Here is a 19,653-nt window from a genome sequence, read left to right on the forward strand (position 1 = left end):
CAGCCGACCCACTCCTCACTCAGGAATGTCAGAGAGCAGGTTGGGAACTGAACACCACAAGAAGCAGGAAGGAAATGTGTCCTCTCTCTGTAGTTAGCATTACGGTAAGTCTGATTGACTGGAAGATTTACATTTCTTTAAGGATTTTTTGAATTCACCAGCACAAATTTCTCAGAAGTCCATCCGCAGCGCGTGCGGTAAACCCTCCACAGCGACATCTGGGTAGAATGTGTTTGAAGCTCTAAAACAAGACTTGGAGGTGACACTTCTCGTCTGAATGTGTCACACTCAGATGGAAGACAGAAAAAGATGAATTTTAACTACACAACTGCGTTTACATCAACACCCCACAACAAGCCTGAATTTCCTGGTTATTACGCTCTCATCCCGTTTTTCCTCCTGATTCTGATAGGATGTGCAGTAGCAGTGGTAAGACCGGTCAGTAAATTCTCTAAAGCAGCAACGTGAGCTCTCTAAGGTTGTGTTTTCCTCTTTAGGTTGTTTACATCAGAAGGAGATCAAGGTAAACTGCTTTCCCCCCTTTCTCTAATTTAAAAGCAGCCTGATATGCTTTTAATCTGATCCCAACATAGTTTTCTGTGACTGTTCCTCTCCCATAGAATGGATGAGCTACGCCACCGGCTGATTCCTCTGTACAGCTACGACCCTGCAGAGGAGCAGCAGGAGTGGGGTGAAGCAGGTGGAGGGAACGAGGAGGCAGAGCAGGTTGTGAGAAAATGACTCAGTCTCTAATAACCAGGGTGGAGGGCTCCACATCAGTGGTGTCACAATCTTAAGTTATGAAATAATTTAATAACCGACTTCCTGAACTATTTCATTTTACTTTCGTTATTTTAATGTGAAGTTATCATATTATGTACACACACACACACACACACACACACACACACACACACACACACACACACACACACACACACACACCAAATTATCATCATTTACCTTTCAGCGATTGAACATGGCAACTGATTATGCCAACAGGCTCATTCATTAACCAGCATGCACCAGTGTGTACGATTACTATAATCTTTTTGTAGTTTGTAGCTGCCATCTTGCTCATGTTGATTTTCAAAGTCAAATCTAAACTCAGAGCAGAAATTGAAGAATTTATGTGTTTGGTTGATTATTTTTGTTGCAGCAAAAATTCCTGGCAACACATCTTATACTGTTGGAAAGCCTGATTACTCTCCTTTTTAAATGGTAAATGGACTGTATTTGATACAGCACCTTCTAGAGTCCTAGAACCCCCCAAGATACTTTACAACACAATCATTTATTCCCTCATTCACACACATATTCAAGCCCTGGTGGTGATGGGCTATAGCCAGTGCCACAGCGGCCCTGGGACGCATTGACAGAGGCCAGGCTGCCGAGCACAGGCACCAGTTGTCCCTCTGACCACCACCAGCAGATAAGGTGGGTTAAGTGTACTGGAGGAATCAAACCTGCAACCTTCTGATTATGAGGTCAACTCTTAACTCCTCCTCCATCATTGCTCCCACTTATAACATATAAGGATCATGCATCCATGGAATAATCTGCCATAATCTGCGGCTGGGGACGGGGATGGTCCTGGTGAATTAAATCTCTACTGTTCTATGGATGAACTGAAGCAGGCAGTGCGATCTGGGAGTTAAACTAGCCTGGGGAGCGATGGTTTAGGGTATCCGCTGCTCTAGCATGCAGGAGATATTTTCCTTGAAGAGGTTCTGTCCTTTATTAACTTTGTGGGAGATCGGTCTGTTGCCCGCTGAGTGGAGGCACCCTGTGATTGTGCCTTTTCTCAATTCAATTCAATTCAATTCAATTCAATTCAATTCAAAAATACTTTATTAATCCCAGAGGGAAATTGATTTTGATTTGATTGATTCTGAAGCCTGGGAAGCCACCAGAGGGCTCTGGACTCTTATAGGCCTATTGCTCTGACGGTTTGCAAGGTGATAGAGCATACGGTCTTGGATGGTTGGAGAGCGCTGGCTAATAAGGAGGTGACGTTGGCGGTACTTTTGCATATAGAGAGAGCGTATGATATGTTGAGGAGCTCTTGATATCCCTTTATGCTGGAGTACGTGAGCAGATGTTCCGCTGGATCTATGGTTTCCTGAGTGGTAGGACAATCCAGGTGGGGGTGGGTTCTGCATTGTTGATGTTGGTGGGAGTGGATGACGAGGTCCCACGGTGTGATCAGCCCGGTTCTCTTTAATGTCCTGGTCGGTGGGCTATTTGATTTCCTGGGCAGAGACATGGGGAGATCCTTGTTCTGTGTTCATGGCAGAGTTGGTGATGATTTTGTGGGCCTTGCGGTGGATAGCAGAACATGCACTCTGTTGTTTGCATTGACCACACCACTGCTCTTGATGGAGAGGTGTTCCCAGACTCAGCCCGACCTGCTGCTTGTTGTGAGGTTGTTGCTGCACAAGGTGGATGCTTTGGGGTGTGAGGTCTGTTTCGTCTGGGTACCAGCTCATATGGGGGTAATGGGTAATGGGGGTGGGGGTGGGGGGCAGGTGCTGCAGTTAAGATGGCACTGTGAAGGCTGGGCGTGAACATGGGGGTGGAGTTGGGTCCACCAGAATATCCCTCTGCAATTGGTTGGTGGCTCTGAGTCATGGCAGGCCTCCTAGGACATATGGGATACTGGGAGGGCTTTTTACGGGAGGCAGAAGTGTGTGGACGTCCGTGGGTCTGCGGGAGGAGAGACTCTGTGGTCACGACACAACTGATGTTGGGCCATAGTTGCCTTCGGGGGGGCTGCTATTGGTGGGGAAGTACAAGGATGGCTCTTGTGACTTTGGGGAACTGGAGATGGTGGGACACGTCCTCTTGTGTAGTCCTAATTATGTCGAACGGAAGGCCCTGTTCAGTTTCTTGGGGACTGCGGGTGTGATGGTGTTCAGCCTGCAGACTTTGTTGGAGGTGGAGGATCGGCATAGGGTGGGAGTGCTGCTGGATGTTCTGCGGAAGATTGGGGTGTACGGGAGGGTGTGATCTGGAACGGATGCTGTTCTGAAGTTGTTGTGGCAGCAATACACCAAATAGGTGTCTAGCCTGCTGATTTTTATTGAAGAAGAAGAAGAAGAGTTGTAACAAAAACGTTCTTGATCCCGGCCCTCCCGGCCTGTAATTGAATATCCCTGGCCTAGAATATTAAACCTTTTCACAAAATTGTAAGTGTCTGAGATTTAGAAATTAGGGTTTTCATCAGCTGTAAGCCATGATCATTACCATTATAACAAATACATGCTTGGAATATCTGGCTATTCATCTAATGAGTCTGTCTCAAACATGAGTGTCACCTTTTGAGTTGAAATACTGACACAAATGAACTTTTGCATCATATTATAGTTTTTCAATTTTCACCTGCATAAGAGAAGGGGGGTCGGGGGTCGGGGTGATTATTCAGATCTTTCCTGTACCACACAGACACGTTACATGTTTTTGCTTTTATTAATCAAGTTTTTTATCACCTCAGCTGTTGGCTGTGGACTCTGATTAACTCTGTTTAATGAGTTTATTTCCATTTCTCCACAGGAACCTCTGAACCGACAGGCACAGCCGTCTTTCCCCTCTGACTATGGAACATGAGCAGAAATATTGGGATCACACATTGAACGGTGACTTTACTGAATTTGGTGCACAGACCTGTAGATGGCAACATAATCCTGTCTTTTGTCTCAAATAAGGACCATTTTAAAACCACCAACAGCCCTTTGAAACAGATATTGTGTCAGAAACAATAAACTTGAAGTAGAAAAGTTGGTGAAAAGGTTTTTGTTTGCCAAGTTTGTCTCTCAGTGCGTTTACCTTCACCCACACCTGTTTGTGATCAGTAATCAGGGGCTCCGGTGGGGCTGACATGTTAAGATGTTTGCTGTATTCTTCCACTCATTTACAGGGAGCTGTAGACACAAAGACCCAAAGGTAAACAACACATTTACACTAAATAAACGTTTTCATGAATCTTAATCGACTTGTGGATGATTTGCACCATTTAGCATGGATTCATCTGGACCGAGCTGGTCTCTGACCTCCATCCCTCTTGTCCTCGTTCTGGTCGTCCCTGCTCTTACCTTGGACAGCCTGCTTTGTCACTTCTGTCCCCTGCAGCTTAAAGGCAAGTCCTGCCCCAATGTCACCAGTCAGTGTTTGCCATCTCAGCGTTGCTCCAGCTCCAGAGGTCTGCGTGGCCCGGTCCACATCCTGTCGGCTCAGGGCTGCGTGGATGCTGAGCTCTGTGGCTCTCATGAGACGGTTACCTACCATGGAGTCGAGTTTAACCTCAGTCACACCTGCTGCTGCAGGGACAAATGCAACGCTGCACCTAAGTCTGACACCAGCCTAAAGAAGCTGTTGGGGTTGGTAGAAGCAGAACCAGACCATGCTGCTGAAACAGAGGAATCTTGGAGTTCATGTGAAAACTTCACAGCATCAACAATAACTCTTCCTAACATGAAGCTATGAGGTGTGAAGTACTGAGGGTAGGCCTGTTAGCCACCCGAGTCTCCAACAGGAGACTAACATTTAATCAAATGTTTGCATCCTTTGTAAAGTTTTGTAATTTGATGTGTAAATATGATGATGATGGTGATGATGATGATTCAGAGAGATCAAGCATCCTCCTGGACTGCTGACTGCCTTTATCTGTGTGTTAACTGATGGACGCAGCTGAATAAAAGTGCTGTGATAAAGCTGCTGTTAAGTCATATTTACTTAGATATTTTATACATTTGCAGTGGTTTCTGGTAGGAATGGAGGCCTTGTGTAGTATTTCTACATCTCAGAGCATGGTTCAGTCCTGAAAGCTGTAGAGCTATGGTTAAACTTTTAAGAATTGTTTCAGGGGCAGAAATTAAATAATTGGCAGACTTCAAAATGCCATCTCCTAATTTTTGGCCAAAAGGAAGAGGAACATTGCAGTTGATGGTAGTCATCCACTCGTTTGAACACCTGAGCTCTTGCAGGTGTAATCAAGTGCCTCTGGCATCCAAAAACCTAATTGTGTTGCTAGTGCTGTAATGATCCTTAACCAATGTAAACCAGCCGTTGTACATGGTGTCTGTGTGTGCAGAAGGTTTTTAAGTTATTTTATTTCCTGAAGAGCTGAAGGAAAATTTCCATTATGGTGGTCAATTTAGAGAACAAAGCTCTGGTGCGCCTGTTTGAGGATTTAGAAGTCAGCCAGAGGAGAAAGTGGCAGAAGATGGAAGGATGATTCTTCGTGGTTGTTTTATGATAGCAACGTTGAGTTGCATTACTGCCACCTACTGATGTGGAGTGTGGACTGTTACTCCTAACCCCCTAAATCCTCCCCCTCACTCCCGTGCATCCAAGAAACTTTAATACTGCTACAATGCACTTGTCCCTCGACCCAATTCCCAACATTTCTCTGGCTTCCAGCCTCTCACTCCTCCTTCATCAGCTGTCATGGCTGTCCATCAGACCCATCTTATGAACTCTATACAGTTTTTGTGCGATTTCTGCAAAGCTCTCCAGGACCACACTTGATTCCAATCATATGACCATCCTGTTTTCCTGTTTACCTCTACCCATTAAACAGTGGCAGGATATGGAGTCTTTTTTCCTGATATTTGGACATCTCTTCTCTGATTGGCTAACAGTAACCTGACTATACCATTGATTCTGTTTGCTTTGCAGCGTTGTTTTATCTCCAAAACACAAGTCTGGAGGAGCTTCTGCTGTGAGGTGGAGTTGCTAATGCTAACTGTTAGCTTCTATCTGAGGCCTAGTCCACACGTAGCCAGGTTTTTTTTTAAACGAATATCCGCCCCTCGAAAAACTTGCATCCACACCACCTCGTTTTAAAAAAAACTGTCCACACGTACCCGGATAAATACGTTGTTAAGGACATGCCAGACCTGTAGGCGGCAGTACTTCCCCCGTTCTTAACCTCGTCCTTCGTCTGTGGTCTTCCGCAAGGAGCAGTAATTCCACTTGCAAAGACAAACAAGCAAAAAGCTCTTGGACAATTGATAAAGCGAGCGCAGCTCTGAGGGCATCCATGCTGTTGGCTAGTGTAAACACAGGTCGCACACGTGATGTCAGCATTTTTTTGTCGCGGAAAGTGACGTTGCGGACCTTAAAACTCCGGTTTTGTCCGTCCACACGCAGACACCCAAAACGGAGAAAACGCAGATCTTCACTTTGGCCGGAGTTTTTAAAAAGATCCGTTTTCGTGTGAAAAAACTCCGTTTTCGTGTGGATGACAAGCCAAAACGTAGAAAAATATCTACGTTTTGGCAGATCCCCGGCTACGTGTGGACAGGGCCTGAGATATTCTCTGCTGCTTGCTGGAGGCTATACCAACAACAGCTTTCCCCATCTTGAGTCAAAATGGATGAGTCCATGAATGCTAAGTGACAGTGTTACGTAGATCTCTCAGGCTTTTCAAATCCTAGAGTTTCATTGTCTATTTTATGTCAGAAGCTACTGCAGGACACCGGTGTTTTCATTTACAGCATGGAAAACTCAGAGTGATCATTTAAAAAAGTAAGTAAAACATGGCTTCCCTGTGAACTTGGTCTTTAAGTGTAATTTATCTGGGCTGACATTAAGCGCAGGTGTGCAGAAAGGTGTGGCTTCTTTATGAGGTTCTCCAGTCATTGTGGAAACAGGAGCTCATCAGCACAGACTTGGAAAAGTTTAGGTCAAAAGGATTTTAAATCTGTGAAATGGCTCGGTAAGTTTCTCTAAAGTTGCTGTAAAACTTTTATGGTTTCAGCTTTCTAGCATAAATAAAACAGATGTTTGGTTTAATTATTGTCCAGGGTATGATGGCAACATTCTTTGGCTTAATAGTTGTCTAAAAGGTCAAAGAAAGAGCACCAAACTACAGAATAGTTCAGTAGACATTGAAATGTGAAAGTTGGTCACATGGAGAGCCAATGAGGATAAATGTAACTGTTGACGGTGGAACTTCCTCTTTGAGGTCATACGTTCAGCACCTAAAAACTAAGTTACAAAAACATAAAATTCTCACGATTAACTTATCAGAATAATTGCTATTTGAAGGCCCAGCTCAGATATATATTTTTCGTATTTCTGTCTAAATCGTAGCTCAATTTTTGCAACCCCAGATCTTAAAGTGCAAAGTTGTGATTTTATCTTGCAGCCAGAACATGTTGCAGCTCCTTCATGTTGCTGCGCTTTGCCTTCTCCTGTTCCTGCCCTCACTGTGCTGCGAGAACCTGGTGTGCCACTTCAGCCCCATCCTGGAGAAGGATAAGATGGTTGAACCTACTGTGACAGAATGTCCTCCCAAACAGGTCTGCTTTGAGGGCGTGGGTCGCTATGGCAACTACTCAGCCTTGTCTGCAAGGGGGTGCATGCTGCAGGACCAATGCAGCAAAAAAGTCTACATCCGTCTCAAAGGGACGGTGTACATAATGAGCTACAGCTGCTGTGACTGGCCTCACTGTAACTCGTGTGTTGCTGTCCGCCCTCTGCTTGCCACCGTGACTCTAGCGGCGGTCGCTGCTCTGACCTCCAGGTTGAGTTGATGGATTAACATGAGGTGAACACCCAGTCTGGAGACACTGATGGTGTGCACCTCTTGAAACGGGAGTGGTTTTATTTAATCTTTTATCGTTGTGTGGATTTTTAATGGTTTTACTGTAATAAATCTCTGAAAATACATCAAATGTTACTTGAGTGCTTTCACTCATTTTCTGGTTTAGTTTGTACAGTTTGTTTTTATATTTTAATGGCTTAAAAAATAAAGCTGGTTTTTCATGAAAATGGGAAATTAAAAACAAGTAGGCTGGAGGTATATTGCATTTGTTTTGAAGTACCCTACGACCTGTCGGAGGGCTTTTTAAAACTGCCTCAGTTTGAAGCTATGCTAACAGCTAGTTGGAACAAAATGGATTTTCTCAATTTCAGAGGCACTAATGTAATCACTTTAAAAATAGGTTTACTCTACTTGAGCTTTATTTTCAAACCTCTGACAAACACTACTATCCAGCCTGAGGAATAATCAGAAATGCTAAAGTTAGCTGTTACTGCTATTTCCACCTTGATGTTGGCTTCTTTTTTGTTTTAAAGGGTTGAGACCAACATCAGAATGATTACGATGCCTTTTTATATGAGCAGGAGGCAGAGTTTAGCTGTTTTATTTAACTTTATATGCAAATATATATATAAAATCTCAAAACGACTAGAAACAATTAGACCATAACAATGATAAACCATAGAACTCCATCCTCAAAAAGGGTCAGCAGAGGATGTATTTCTTACGGCAACTAAAGAAGTATGGCCTACCACAAGAGCTGCTGATCATCTTCTACACTGCTGCAGTCGAATCCATACTTTGCTCATCCATCACTGTCTGGTTTGGGTCAGCCACAAAAATGGACAAATGCAGACTACAGCGTATTATTAAAACAGCAGGAAAAATCATTGGTGCCCAACTGCCCTCTGTCCAGGAACTGTACATCAGCAGGAGCAGGAAAAAGGCAGTGAATATTGTCCAAGATGCCACACATCCTGCATCTACTCTCTTCCATCTCCTCCCATCTGGCAGACGCTATAGATCGCTGTACACAAAAACTACCAGACACAAGAACAGTTTCTTTCCTTCAGCCATTTCTCTCCTGAATCTGTAGATTCTTTTACCATCCTTTTACTATAGTTTTTAATACTTAATCAGTATGCTTATGGATATGTGTGTGTGTGTGTGTGTGTGTGTGTGTGTATGTATATATGTATATAGGTGTGTGCGTAAATGAACATGTGTGTGGGTATTCATGTTCTTATGTGTTTTTAGGTATTTTTATTCTCATTTATTATGGTTGTTGTATGTTTTAGAGAGCGAACATCTACCGAAGACAAATTCCTTGTAAATGTAATTTTACTTGGCCAATAAATCTGAAATATGAATCTGAATCTGAACATCAAGCACCTAGCATGAGATGTTTCAAAGGTTTTGTTACATCCAGATGGTTTAAAAACATTCAGACAAAAGCTAATTTTACATAATTTTCTTTGTCACCTGGACACAAAATGCAACATTTCTTTATAAGCAGGAAAGAGCTTCTACGGAAGCCTGGATGTCCAAACAAGGAGTCTATGTGCGTTGATACTGGACAATTATTTCTGATTGCGGCACCACAATGGGAGAGGTGGTACTAACTATAAATAATGGAAGCTTATTTTTAACGTGTGCCACATGCTGCCATTGTGTTTTGTCATCATTCTACAGTCTTACTTGCTCTTAGCTTTTTAAACTTCCCTACAATATGCTTTCTGCCATTTACAATTTAAGATAAAACCATGTTAACAAATCAGAATGTAACAGGTGTGTGTGTGTGTGTGTGTGTGAATGATTGTTTAAAGATGATATTAAAATATAAATCTGATTAATTTCTTAACTCTACTCAGACTAGCCGTTAGCTCTTCTGTCTGATCATAACTATTTAATTTTAAAAGAGCTACTTTCAATAAGTTACTAATTGTTCATGACGTTGCTGCAAAAAATGCATCAAAGGTCTGAATGACACTGCAACAAGGCTTGAGATGAAGATGAAATGCAGTCAGAGGTTTGACAGTTCTTTATTTCCCTTTTATAAGGCTGCTGGGTCTCCCCATAATGGATATACATGTATATATATACAGGAGGTTGCTATACTGGAGTCACACTGAGGGCAGAGGGTCCATTTTACACAGACTTCAAAAAACAACACTGATAGAGCCTCACCTCCAGGTATCAGATATCAGCAGAGAGGATGGAAGGAAAGGGGGGGAAACAGCACGAGAGAGGGGGGAAGAAAAGGAAGCGGGAGATGATGCAGTCTGAGAGCCTGACCCGACTGGCTAATAACTTAACACTAGAAAATAACATACAGATTTCACGCACAGTGCATCTTAAATAGGTCACGGGAAGAACCATTTACCATAAATATCTGTATTTTTGAAAACCAACATATATAAAAAAATGATCTAAAAAAACAAAAATCTTGATCAGTCTTTATTTTTAGTTTATTTTTCTATATTTTCTTTCCCGTCGTCGTGCAGATCTTTCATTTGAATTCTTCCACTGGTGTGTGTTGGGGATTTGTTTTGCACCCTGCTCACACCTTGATCCAATAAACATGGAGAAGGAAACAGAACCCAGCACCCTCCCCATCCCTCCCCCTATAATAGCATATGAATAAGTAAAAAACGACAAACAAACAAACAAACAAACAAACAGAACCCCACAGTCAACTCATCACAAAAAGAACTCACAGACACACAGAACACCAAGAACACTATTTTTTTTTGGTCTTTTTAAGATTTCCTTGTCACTGGTATTCCTCGTAATGATCGTTGTGTGTCCTTCTCCTGGCGGCAGCAAAGTGGTCCCCCCCCCCCCCCCCCCCCCCCCCGATGGCTCAGTGGAGCTGGGAGGCTAAATTCTAATCAGCTGGTCAGTTTGCCAGTGGCTTGTTATCTTTCAATTTCACAGTGTGGTAGGAGAAGATGGGAGAGGGTGGTGACCTGAGGGAGGTGGGGATGGGGGTCAGAGGAATGACAGCAACAATTACAAAACAACAACAACAACAACAAAAAAACACACCCAACAATCCTTTTCGGAGGCAGGGGTGGGGAGTCAACAAAGTAGACGCTTTATTCTTTCCTTAGTTTGATTCCTGCCGATCCGAGGATCTGGATTTGGGTTTGTTTGGCTGGAGCGCGGCAGTAAAGGAGCCAAGGTAGTGATCTGAATCCACCAGAGGATGGGTTTGTGGTCAGGAGGATGTATGAGGCAGGACGATGTGTGATTGGCAGGTCAGTGATCCCTTCTTGCCGGGTTCAGGTACGCTGCTGCAGTGCCCGCCGCTTGCGGCTGTAGTAGTGGCGCATGCTGGTCTGTCTGGCAAAGTTCATCATGTAGTTCTGTTTCCGCGTGCTGCAGGGATACAAAGTCAGTAAAACAGGGAGGGAAAGAGGAGGATTGGTGTCATTAGTGACAGAGTAAAGGACACATTTACACACAAACACACACTCTAATCCATGCATGCATACAGACTAAATGGTTGAATGCAGTTCCAACATTCTCTCACCTCCAGGTTCATGCTGTGATTTTCAACCAACCATGACCTCAAACACTCAACAGCTGCAGAAACATCACGGTGCAACACGACACACTTGTGTGTGTTTACACTGCACAAATGGAAGGCTGGTGAACACATTACTAACTAACAGGATGGTGCACAAGACAGAACACACATGTTCTAACACAGCTAACCTCTGACTCTGAGCGTTTGAGGTCAGAATTCAAAATAAGATAAAAAAGAACAGGTGCAGGATCCTGAGCAGGAAAGGGTTTTTAAACTAAATGACAGAGAAAAGCTGCAGAAGATCACTCTTGCTTAGCCTGTTTATTGCCTCTTCCATCCAGCAGGGTGGTGCCAGTGAGCCAGAAGTGCAGCCAGGGCAGGCAGGGGTCTCTGTGAAGCGGGTGGGAGGGCAGGAAGGGCTTGGGAAGGTGGATGACGGTGTGTGTTTGTGTGTGTGTGATGCCATTGGAGTGGAGGTGTAATGACCAGCTGATAGATTGCTTATGTTATCAGCCAATGAGAGATGAGAAGGAAGCTCCTGGCCCAGAGACAGGAAGTGGTTGTTGTCCTCAGACAGACAGCCATGATTGAAGAAAAATAAAAAAACATAAAAGTATGTGAAGTTGCTGCACCAGTCGATGCATAAAGCCATGCAAGCAGGAGGAGTTTAAAAGTAATGATGAGATGTGCCCTCCTTCTCAGTGATGAATACTCGATGGAACAAGTGGTTTCCCTTTGAAGCAACACTTTAGAGATTTTTAAGACTTTAAGCTTTTGCTTTCAAAGTGGGTTTCAGTGATTTTTGAGGTAGAAACTTGATTTACTTCAGACTGGACAGCACTCCTCTGCAGCCCTCTGCTGACCAGAAACTGGATTTAACAGTGCTGTTGGATGGGTAGGTGCACTACGTAGAGCGCTCTACCAGCTTTAGGGATGTTAGCAGCTTACTCTGCCAACACCTAATGTAAAACCTATCAATTAGCTTTTTCAGTTCGCCGACCGTCAATAAAAAGTACAAGAAAAGGAAAAGGAAGAATTTAGCGGTTTTTGTTGGCATTATGGTGGAGCCTGGAAGTAAAAGTAAGAAAATATTGTCTTTGGAGGTGAAGCAATGAGCTAAAACCAGAGTGAAAATCGACACACCTACACTGATGAGTAAGCGAAAAGAGGATATGAAATCCCAGACTGATGGTGACCTGGCCTTGTTGCTACTGGACTTGTAAGCAATAATATATTTTTGTCCATCAGTGTGAATCTTTTTACTTTATGGCTTATTTAGTATCTGTTGACTCATGTCAGCATTAGCTCATAGATAGAACTAGCTACAGCAAGCTACTGCAGGGTTGTTTACAGCAGGTTATACTCCTCTTTCAACCAGTAGGGCGGAGAAGCAGGAAACTCTTTAGTGCTGCTTTAAAGGAGGGTGTGTGTTTCAGCGTCAGCAAAAACACCGCTGCATATCAGGAACTGAAAAGATGCAGATAGAGTGAAGGAGTACATCACATGTATAAACACATATATGAAAGCTCTGACATCTATAAGTACACAGAAATGATTCAGATTGAAACCAGTTCATGGAAACAAGTGGATCAGTTGGATTCATGTTACTGTTCATTATTCTATGACTCCTTCTTACATTGTGGGTGTTTAGATGACTGTTTTCCCTCATTGTGTCAGCGAGCCACCACCTGAACCCTGTGGGCAGTTCACCCGCCCTTTGACCTGCCTGGGGTCAGTTGTTTAAGTGAGGGAGATGAGCATGGAGGTGATGGGTGGGGCTGGATGTGTGTGACATCAGGACAAGGGTGTCTGCAGTGTCACAGGGAGGAGAAAATAAAACGAGGGGAGGGTGTGTGTGGTGGGGTGGCGGATGTGTGTGTGTGTGCGTGGATACGAGGGGGGCCGCATTCAGGAATAGGCGGAGAACTTACCTGACACTACAGCCATGCCAGAGGGAGCAGAATACAGAAGAGAGCAGAGGTTAGAGCGCGAGAGGGGGGAGGCAGGAGGAGGAGGGGACTGCTGTCTTGTAGAAAGGTCTGGGGGGGTAGGAGCCCCAGCCTGGGGAGGCAGAGACCCAAAGTTGGAGAGAGAGAGAGAGAGAGAGAGAGAGAGAGAGAGAGAGAGAGAGAGAGAGAGAGAGAAGGGAGGAAGATAAGTGAGTGAGTGGGAAAAACAGAGAGGGTGAGAAAGAGAAAGTAGGAGAGTTAGTGGAGACGTGTGACAAAGATGTAGCGATAAAAGAAGGTAGATTGGAGGAGAGAAAGAACAGGAATCAGTTTGTTGGATGCCAAGATGGTAAAAAAACAAGGAAGGAATAAAATAATTAAAATAAGTTAGAGGAGGATGATGGAGGAAGGTAGGAAAGGATGCGACTCATGCATTGCAGCGAGGACACACACGTGATTGGCGGCGGCGTTATCACAGCAGGGAGGAAAGGCAAGACAAGCAAAAGAAAAAGATTGAGCAGGAGGAGTGTGAGGAAACGTGTGTGAAGGAGTGGTGAGCAGAGAAATAAACAACAGAGCAGAGTGTGAGGGTCACGGTCACTCTTTTCAGCAGACACTGTTGAAAACTGAGCAAATGCAAAGGAGTGAGTGGGACAGGTCAGGTTTGGCAGCGGTGTGTGTGTGTGTGTGTGCGTGCGTGCGTGCGTGTGTGTGTGTGTGTGTGTGTGTGTGTGTGTGTGTGTGTGTGTGTGTGTGTGTGTTTAGAATCTGAAATGCTTTAGTTGAACACCAAAAGCAACAGCAACATGAAGAGAATGATGGTGCCATGTTTAGATTGTGTATTTAGTAACAAGGATCATGATATCTTCAGCATCCTGCAGAGTCTCCATCAAGTGTTTTTATCTTTTTTAACTGTGTTTTAATTTGAAACTGGAATAAAGAAGGTATACAATAGAGTGAGATTTATCCAGAGTAATTTTACAAAAACACAAAACTGATCAAAAAGTTGCTTTATGAGAGACTTATTTCTGCACCCAGGGAAGACATTAGTTTTTAAATAAGAAGCTGTTTGTCTTCTGGAAACTTAGTGCAGAACAAAAATAATATTCTGGAAAATGTGTTCAGCTGTATTCTTGTATTAGCCACTAGGGGACAGATTTGTTGAACGATAATAAGACAACTTTACATTGTGACTGTGTGAGAATGGTGTCTGTCAGATGAGGTTTTGGCTGCAGGAAGAGCACAATACAATAAAAGATGTCATTGCAGTTGATAAAAACACATTTAAGATGATTAAATTCATTTCTTTATGTCAACACGATTTGGACTCAACAAAACACTGAACGTATCATGATCTGACAGCAAGAGTTGATCTGTTAAAAAAATAAAACAGCTATTAACAAGCAGCACCCTTTCCAGTAAGCTACCCTGGAGCAGATTATCTGCTCTGAGCTGAGATCAGCATTTAAAACAGTTACGGCACATGTTCGTGTTCTTAGATCCGTCTCCCTGAGTCAGTGTGGAGTGGAAGGAACCATTTGTACTCAGGTCAGACAGAGGTAAAGACGGGGTAGGGTGTGGTGGTGGTGGTGGTGGTGTGTGTGTGTGTGTGTGGGGGGGGGGGGGGGGGGGGGGCTCTGCTGGAGCCCATTGGGTCGCAGGAGCACTCAACAGCTGGGCTGGGAATTGGGTACTCACAGAACAACTTCCACATGGTCCAGCGCCCACTGGTCATGCCCCGCTCCATCGTGTCTCGGTTGCCACCATCGCAGCATCACCCCTTTAACTCTCGCCTCACTGGGGAGATCAAGGAGACATCAAGGGGTGAAGTTTTGTCCGTTTAGAGTAGAACTTTTGATGACTTTAAAAAAACAGCTCCTTCTCGGACACGTTGCAAGGTAATAAAGCTATCATTTCTACTAATTATGTAGGAAACCTTTTATCAGTCATGTTTTATAAACTAGATTAGTTTCTGTATGAAGAAATCTGCACGTAAAGATTTTAATATAATCATTTGAATACTTCATGATCTTTCATTGCTGCGAGCATCTGAGTATCACTCACAGTGGGATGTTGTAGGAGACTCTCTGGGCCTTTATGAAATCTTTGGGCTGGTGCTGGGCGATGACGTGCCAGCTGACCCCGTTGTTGACGCTGTACTGCAGCAGCACGGCCCGGTCCACCGTGTCAGCTTGGTCCAGAGCTATGTTGCAGCTGCCTGTCTGAGCCACGCTGCCAATCTGCAGCACAAACATGATCTTACTGGAAGGAAAGAAAGAACAGGATTAAAGAGGAAGCTATTCAGAGCAGATCCTGATACAGAGAACGGAGGACCTGAGTATCTTTCATTATAAATGTTTACCTGTACCTGGCTCTAGTGAGGTCGAGCGGTTTGGTAACTGCCTGCCTCATTTTGCAGCCGCTGAAGTAGAGCGAGTCGCCGTGAGCATGTGGGGACAGCTGTCCGCAGCCGCTGCCCACTCCTCCACCCTGGATCAGCTGCCAATTCTCTTGAGACCCGCCGCCAGATTCAAAGTTGTCCTTGATGGAGCTGGGCAGGTCGGTGCTGGAGAGGGAGCAGTCATCACCTGCACAGTATAAAAAATCAGAGGTTGTGGCACGTTTCTTGACCAACTCTGACAGACGCATACATATTACCCCCATCCTTGTTGGCTTGCACTGGCTGCTTGTCTCCTTTTGTGTGAATTTTAAGATTGTGGTCTTTGTTTAAAAGATCAGTCATGTCCAGGCTCCTGCATACCTCTCTGACATCATTAATCCCTATGTGCCAAAACGGTGTCTGCGATCCACTGAACTGTCATTAACTGTACCTGTTGCATGATACAACGCCTACGAGGAGCGAGCTTTCTCGCATGCTGCCGCTAAGCTGTGGAACGCTCTCCCTCTGCACATTAGGCAAGCCCTTCCCTCAAGCACTTTAAGTCCAATCTCATGTCTCATTATTTCACCCTCGCCTTCAATTAATCATTTTAGTGTGTTCACCTGTACAATATGATTGCTGTTTTAGGGCATATTCCTGTATTTATTTTAATAACTGTTTTTATTGACTATGTTTTATAATTTGCTTCTGTGTTGTTCAGTACTTTGGTCAGCTCCAATGCTGTTTAAAATTGTGCTTTATAGATAAATTGGTATGGGGTACCAGGCCCTCTGATACAAGCTGTTAGGTTCCTGTATGACCGGTGCCAGAGCTTGGGTCCGCATTGCCGGCAGTAAGTCGGGCTCATTTCCAGTAAGAGTTGAACTCCACCAGGGCTGCGGTTTGTCACCGATTCTGTTCATAACTTTAATGGACAGGATTTCAAGGCGAACCCAAGGTGTTGAGGGGATCCGTTTTGGTGGCCTGAAAATTTAGTCTGCTTTTTGCAGATGATGTGGTCCTGTTGGCTTCATCAGAACGTGATGCTTTTGCTGGAGGTGGTTTCCAGCCGAGTGTGAAGCAGCTGGGATGAGAATCAGCTCCTCTAAATCTGAGACCATGGTCTTGATTCGGAAAAGGGTAGAATTCCTTCTCCAGGTCACGGACGAGGTCCTGCCTCAAGTAGGGGAGTTTAATTATCTTTGGGATTTGTTCACGAGTGAGGGAAAGATGGAGCGTGAGATCGACAGGCGGTGCTGCATCTGCAGTAATGCGGGTGTTGTACCGATCGGTTGTGATGAAGAGAGAGCAGAGCCGGAAGGCAAAGCTCTTGATTTATAGGTCGATCTACGTCCCTACCCTCACCTATGGTCACGAGTCTCTTCACACTCGACTGTGAACCGCTCCAGCGAAAGCTGGAGATCACTGTCTGATGAAGCCAACAGGATCTCATCATCTGCAAAAAGCAGATAATCAATTCTTAGGCCACCAAAACAGATCCCCTCAACATCTTGACTGCACCTAGAAATCCTGTCCTTAAAAGATATGAACAGAGTCAGTGACAAAGGGCAGCCTTGGTGGAGCCCAACTGTCACCGGAAACGAGCCCGACTTGCTGCCGGCAATGCGGTCCAAGCTCATACAGGGACCTAACAGCCAGTATCAGAGGGCCTGTTACCCCATACTCCTAAAGTACCCCCCAAAGGGCCTACCAAGGGGGGTACTTTAGCAGTATGGGTACATGTTCAACAATCCATTTGACCCTCCTCACCGGAACCCCTGAATAGACCTTACCAGGGAGCTCTGGAGTGTGATCCCCTGTAGTTGGAACACACCCTCCAGTCCCCCTTTTTAACTAGGGGAACCACCACCCCAGTCTGCCAGTCCAGTGGAACTGCCGCTGATATCCATGCGATATTGCACAGCCGGGTCAGCCAACACAGACCCACAACATCCAGAGCCTTAAGGAACTCCAGGCAGATCTCATCTACCCCCGGAGCCTTGCCACAGAGGAGCTTTTTAACCAACTCAGTGACCTCAGCACCAGAGATTGGAGAGCCCAACCCAAAGTCCCCAGACTCCGCTTCCTCACTGGAAGATGTGCCTGTGGGATAGAGGAGGTCTTCGAAGCACTCCGTCCACCGATCCACAACATCTTGAATCAAGATCAGCAGCACACCCTCCCCACTATAAACAGTGTTGGCAGCGCACTGCTTTCCCCTCCTGAGGTGCCGGATGGTGGTCCGGAATCTCCTCGAAGCCGTATGGAAGTCTTGCTCCACGGTCTCACCGAACTCCTCTCACGGCCGGGTTTTTGCACCTGTGACCACCCGGGTCACAATCCGCAAGTTTTTTTGTGTCATTTATAATTATTGTCTAGTTTATTTGAGGACATACTTTGGTCAAAAAATCAGTAAAATAGTAAATTATCATTCATGCTACGAACGTTGTGACATTTGTGTCAGAGTTTTTTTCATTCCAACTATGAATTCTATCAAATGAGCTTGCATGAACAAATGAATGAACGAACGAAGAAATGAATGAATGAATGAATGAATGAGGCTGATTTAGTATGCTGTTCGGGGCCCACCATGGTATCCTTCGTCACAGATGCAGACGGCTCCACTTGTGCAGTACCCATGGCCGCTGCAGAGCCCTGGACACGCCTCTCCGATGTAAACGTGGTCCACCCCCCAGCTGTGCCTTTCTCCTGTGCCCTCCTTCTGAATCCAGCGGAACTGGGTCGCCCTGACATGAGAACAAAGTGGCAACGATCAACATGTCTGCAATACAAGGGTGTTGGAACATCCAGCCGCTAACTGCTCAAATACCCTGAGGAGACGTGGTCTGGCAGCTGAACCGTGACTCTCGTCCAGGTCGAGCTGTTGACTGGACTGTAGATTGTGGATTCGTGGAACTGGAAGGGAGAGCAGCCTACGTTGTTTACAGAGGAGGGGAGGCACTCTGACTGCACCAGCTGCCATGAGTCGGACCTGATGGGACAAATTATGAGCTGAAAGCAACTCATTTAAAACAATTTCTTAAAAAAACATTGTTTCATCTAAATCTGGATTTTCTCATCTGCCCCTTGTTTGGATTTCCTACCTTGCATCCTTCCTGTACTGCAGCAGGACAGAATGATGGTCTTCACACATGTCTACCTCACAACCAACAACAATCTGTAACAATAAAATACGTCATAGTTCTGAGGCCACAGCAAAAAAGGACAGATCTTCCACTAGAACACGTCGGTTCTTTACCTTGAACTGTAAAATGTATCCAGGTTGAACTATGAGCTCTCTTGTGGCGAGGATGTTGTGTGTCCTGTCTTGGTTCTTGTTCGGCCAGTACAGATGGAATGACGGATTTCCACAGAAGCCGGCAGTGCGGACAGCATTTGGATAAAAGCTCCAGCTTTCTTCATGAGAAATGCCCTCTGGTGGATGAAAGAGGAGGCGCTATCAAAGGATATCTATTCTTTAATGCCCTTTATTTTTGACTACATCAACACAAACTCACCATCATCGAATGTGTCAAGCAGAGTGGATGGGTTGATATCTGACCCCCCCACTAGGATGTTGTCCACAGCCCACTGAGCTCTCTCCAAGCTTGGAGACGCCAGGCCTGAAGAAATAGTAAAAGGCTGCCACCATCGTAGGCGGGTGGCGTTTGTTAGCGCGCCCTCAGGTAGAACGATGTAGTCTCTCCTCACTGACACATACTTTAGATAGTCCATCTCATGCAGCAGTGTCCATGACACACCTGTGTGTCAACAGAATGAGTGTGTTAGAGAACCAAAGGAAGAAAACGTGATGGAATTGAACAAATAAATCACGTTTGTCCACCTCCATCAGTGGAGTAATCCAGCAGCACGCCCTCTTTACGACAAGTTGGACGGTGGCACATTGTCGTGTTGTCCTCACTTCCGATCCTGGCCCAGTATTCAACAAACCTGTCGCCATTAAAACATGTGGTTAAAGATTTAAAGTTGATAGAAGCGTTCTAACTGTCAGGAACTGACTTTGCCCCCCGGAGGTCCAGGTCAGCAGTGACAGCCTGCCTGGCGTCAGCTCCTCCAAAGTACAAGGCTGTCCCCTCGACCAGCACGCCACAGTCGGTGCAGGGCCTACCGCCCTCCAGAGCCTGCCACTGAGGGCCTGACGAACCCTCCCAGTCAAAACGCTCCTTCAGAGACGCCTTCAAAGTCACAAACATATGAGTCTGAATCATAGAACTTCTCTAAATAA

The 19,653-nt window shown here is 45.0% G+C and overlaps 3 protein-coding genes across 5 annotated transcripts in view; 2 read left to right on the forward strand and 1 right to left on the reverse strand.

The window, feature by feature from the left end:
- Positions 1–50: 50 nt before the first annotated feature.
- Positions 51–4,723, forward strand: LOC107388608 (small integral membrane protein 29). 3 transcript variants are annotated; one of them, XM_054732922.2, is made up of 6 exons: positions 51–104; positions 293–429; positions 498–523; positions 621–726; positions 3,553–3,942; positions 4,017–4,723. In XM_054732922.2, exons 2-5 carry the CDS (start codon positions 310–312, stop codon positions 3,604–3,606), a joined length of 306 nt encoding a protein of 101 aa, XP_054588897.1. In that variant the 5' UTR covers positions 51–104; positions 293–309; the 3' UTR covers positions 3,607–3,942; positions 4,017–4,723. The 3 variants fall into 3 exon arrangements, with proteins under 3 accessions (XP_054588897.1, XP_054588896.1, XP_054588895.1); XM_054732921.2 differs by having other exon boundaries at positions 64–429; XM_054732920.2 differs by lacking the exons at positions 51–104; positions 293–429; positions 498–523; positions 621–726 and having other exon boundaries at positions 3,606–3,942.
- A 1,897-nt stretch (positions 4,724–6,620) lies between these two features.
- bncr (bouncer) lies at positions 6,621–7,681 on the forward strand. Its single transcript, XM_054732923.2, has 2 exons — positions 6,621–6,718; positions 7,151–7,681. Exons 1-2 carry the CDS (start codon positions 6,711–6,713, stop codon positions 7,536–7,538), a joined length of 396 nt encoding a protein of 131 aa, XP_054588898.1. The 5' UTR covers positions 6,621–6,710; the 3' UTR covers positions 7,539–7,681.
- Positions 7,682–13,015: 5,334 nt separating this feature from the next.
- LOC107388505 (reelin) overlaps positions 13,016–19,653 on the reverse strand; it is a 124,196-nt gene continuing 117,558 nt past the window's right edge. The window contains exons 54-64 of the mRNA XM_054732918.2: positions 19,428–19,603; positions 19,252–19,358; positions 18,926–19,168; positions 18,667–18,842; positions 18,512–18,585; positions 18,238–18,399; positions 17,997–18,154; positions 15,390–15,615; positions 15,092–15,289; positions 14,726–14,824; positions 13,016–13,139 (exon numbers count right to left, since the gene is read on the reverse strand). Coding sequence (XP_054588893.1) covers positions 13,016–13,139; positions 14,726–14,824; positions 15,092–15,289; positions 15,390–15,615; positions 17,997–18,154; positions 18,238–18,399; positions 18,512–18,585; positions 18,667–18,842; positions 18,926–19,168; positions 19,252–19,358; positions 19,428–19,603 — 1,743 coding nt within the window. The remainder of the gene's footprint in view (positions 13,140–14,725; positions 14,825–15,091; positions 15,290–15,389; positions 15,616–17,996; positions 18,155–18,237; positions 18,400–18,511; positions 18,586–18,666; positions 18,843–18,925; positions 19,169–19,251; positions 19,359–19,427; positions 19,604–19,653) is intronic.

Source organism: Nothobranchius furzeri, chromosome 4 (genome assembly GCF_043380555.1).
Source record: "Nothobranchius furzeri strain GRZ-AD chromosome 4, NfurGRZ-RIMD1, whole genome shotgun sequence".
NCBI classification, from domain to species: Eukaryota; Metazoa; Chordata; class Actinopteri; order Cyprinodontiformes; family Nothobranchiidae; genus Nothobranchius; species Nothobranchius furzeri.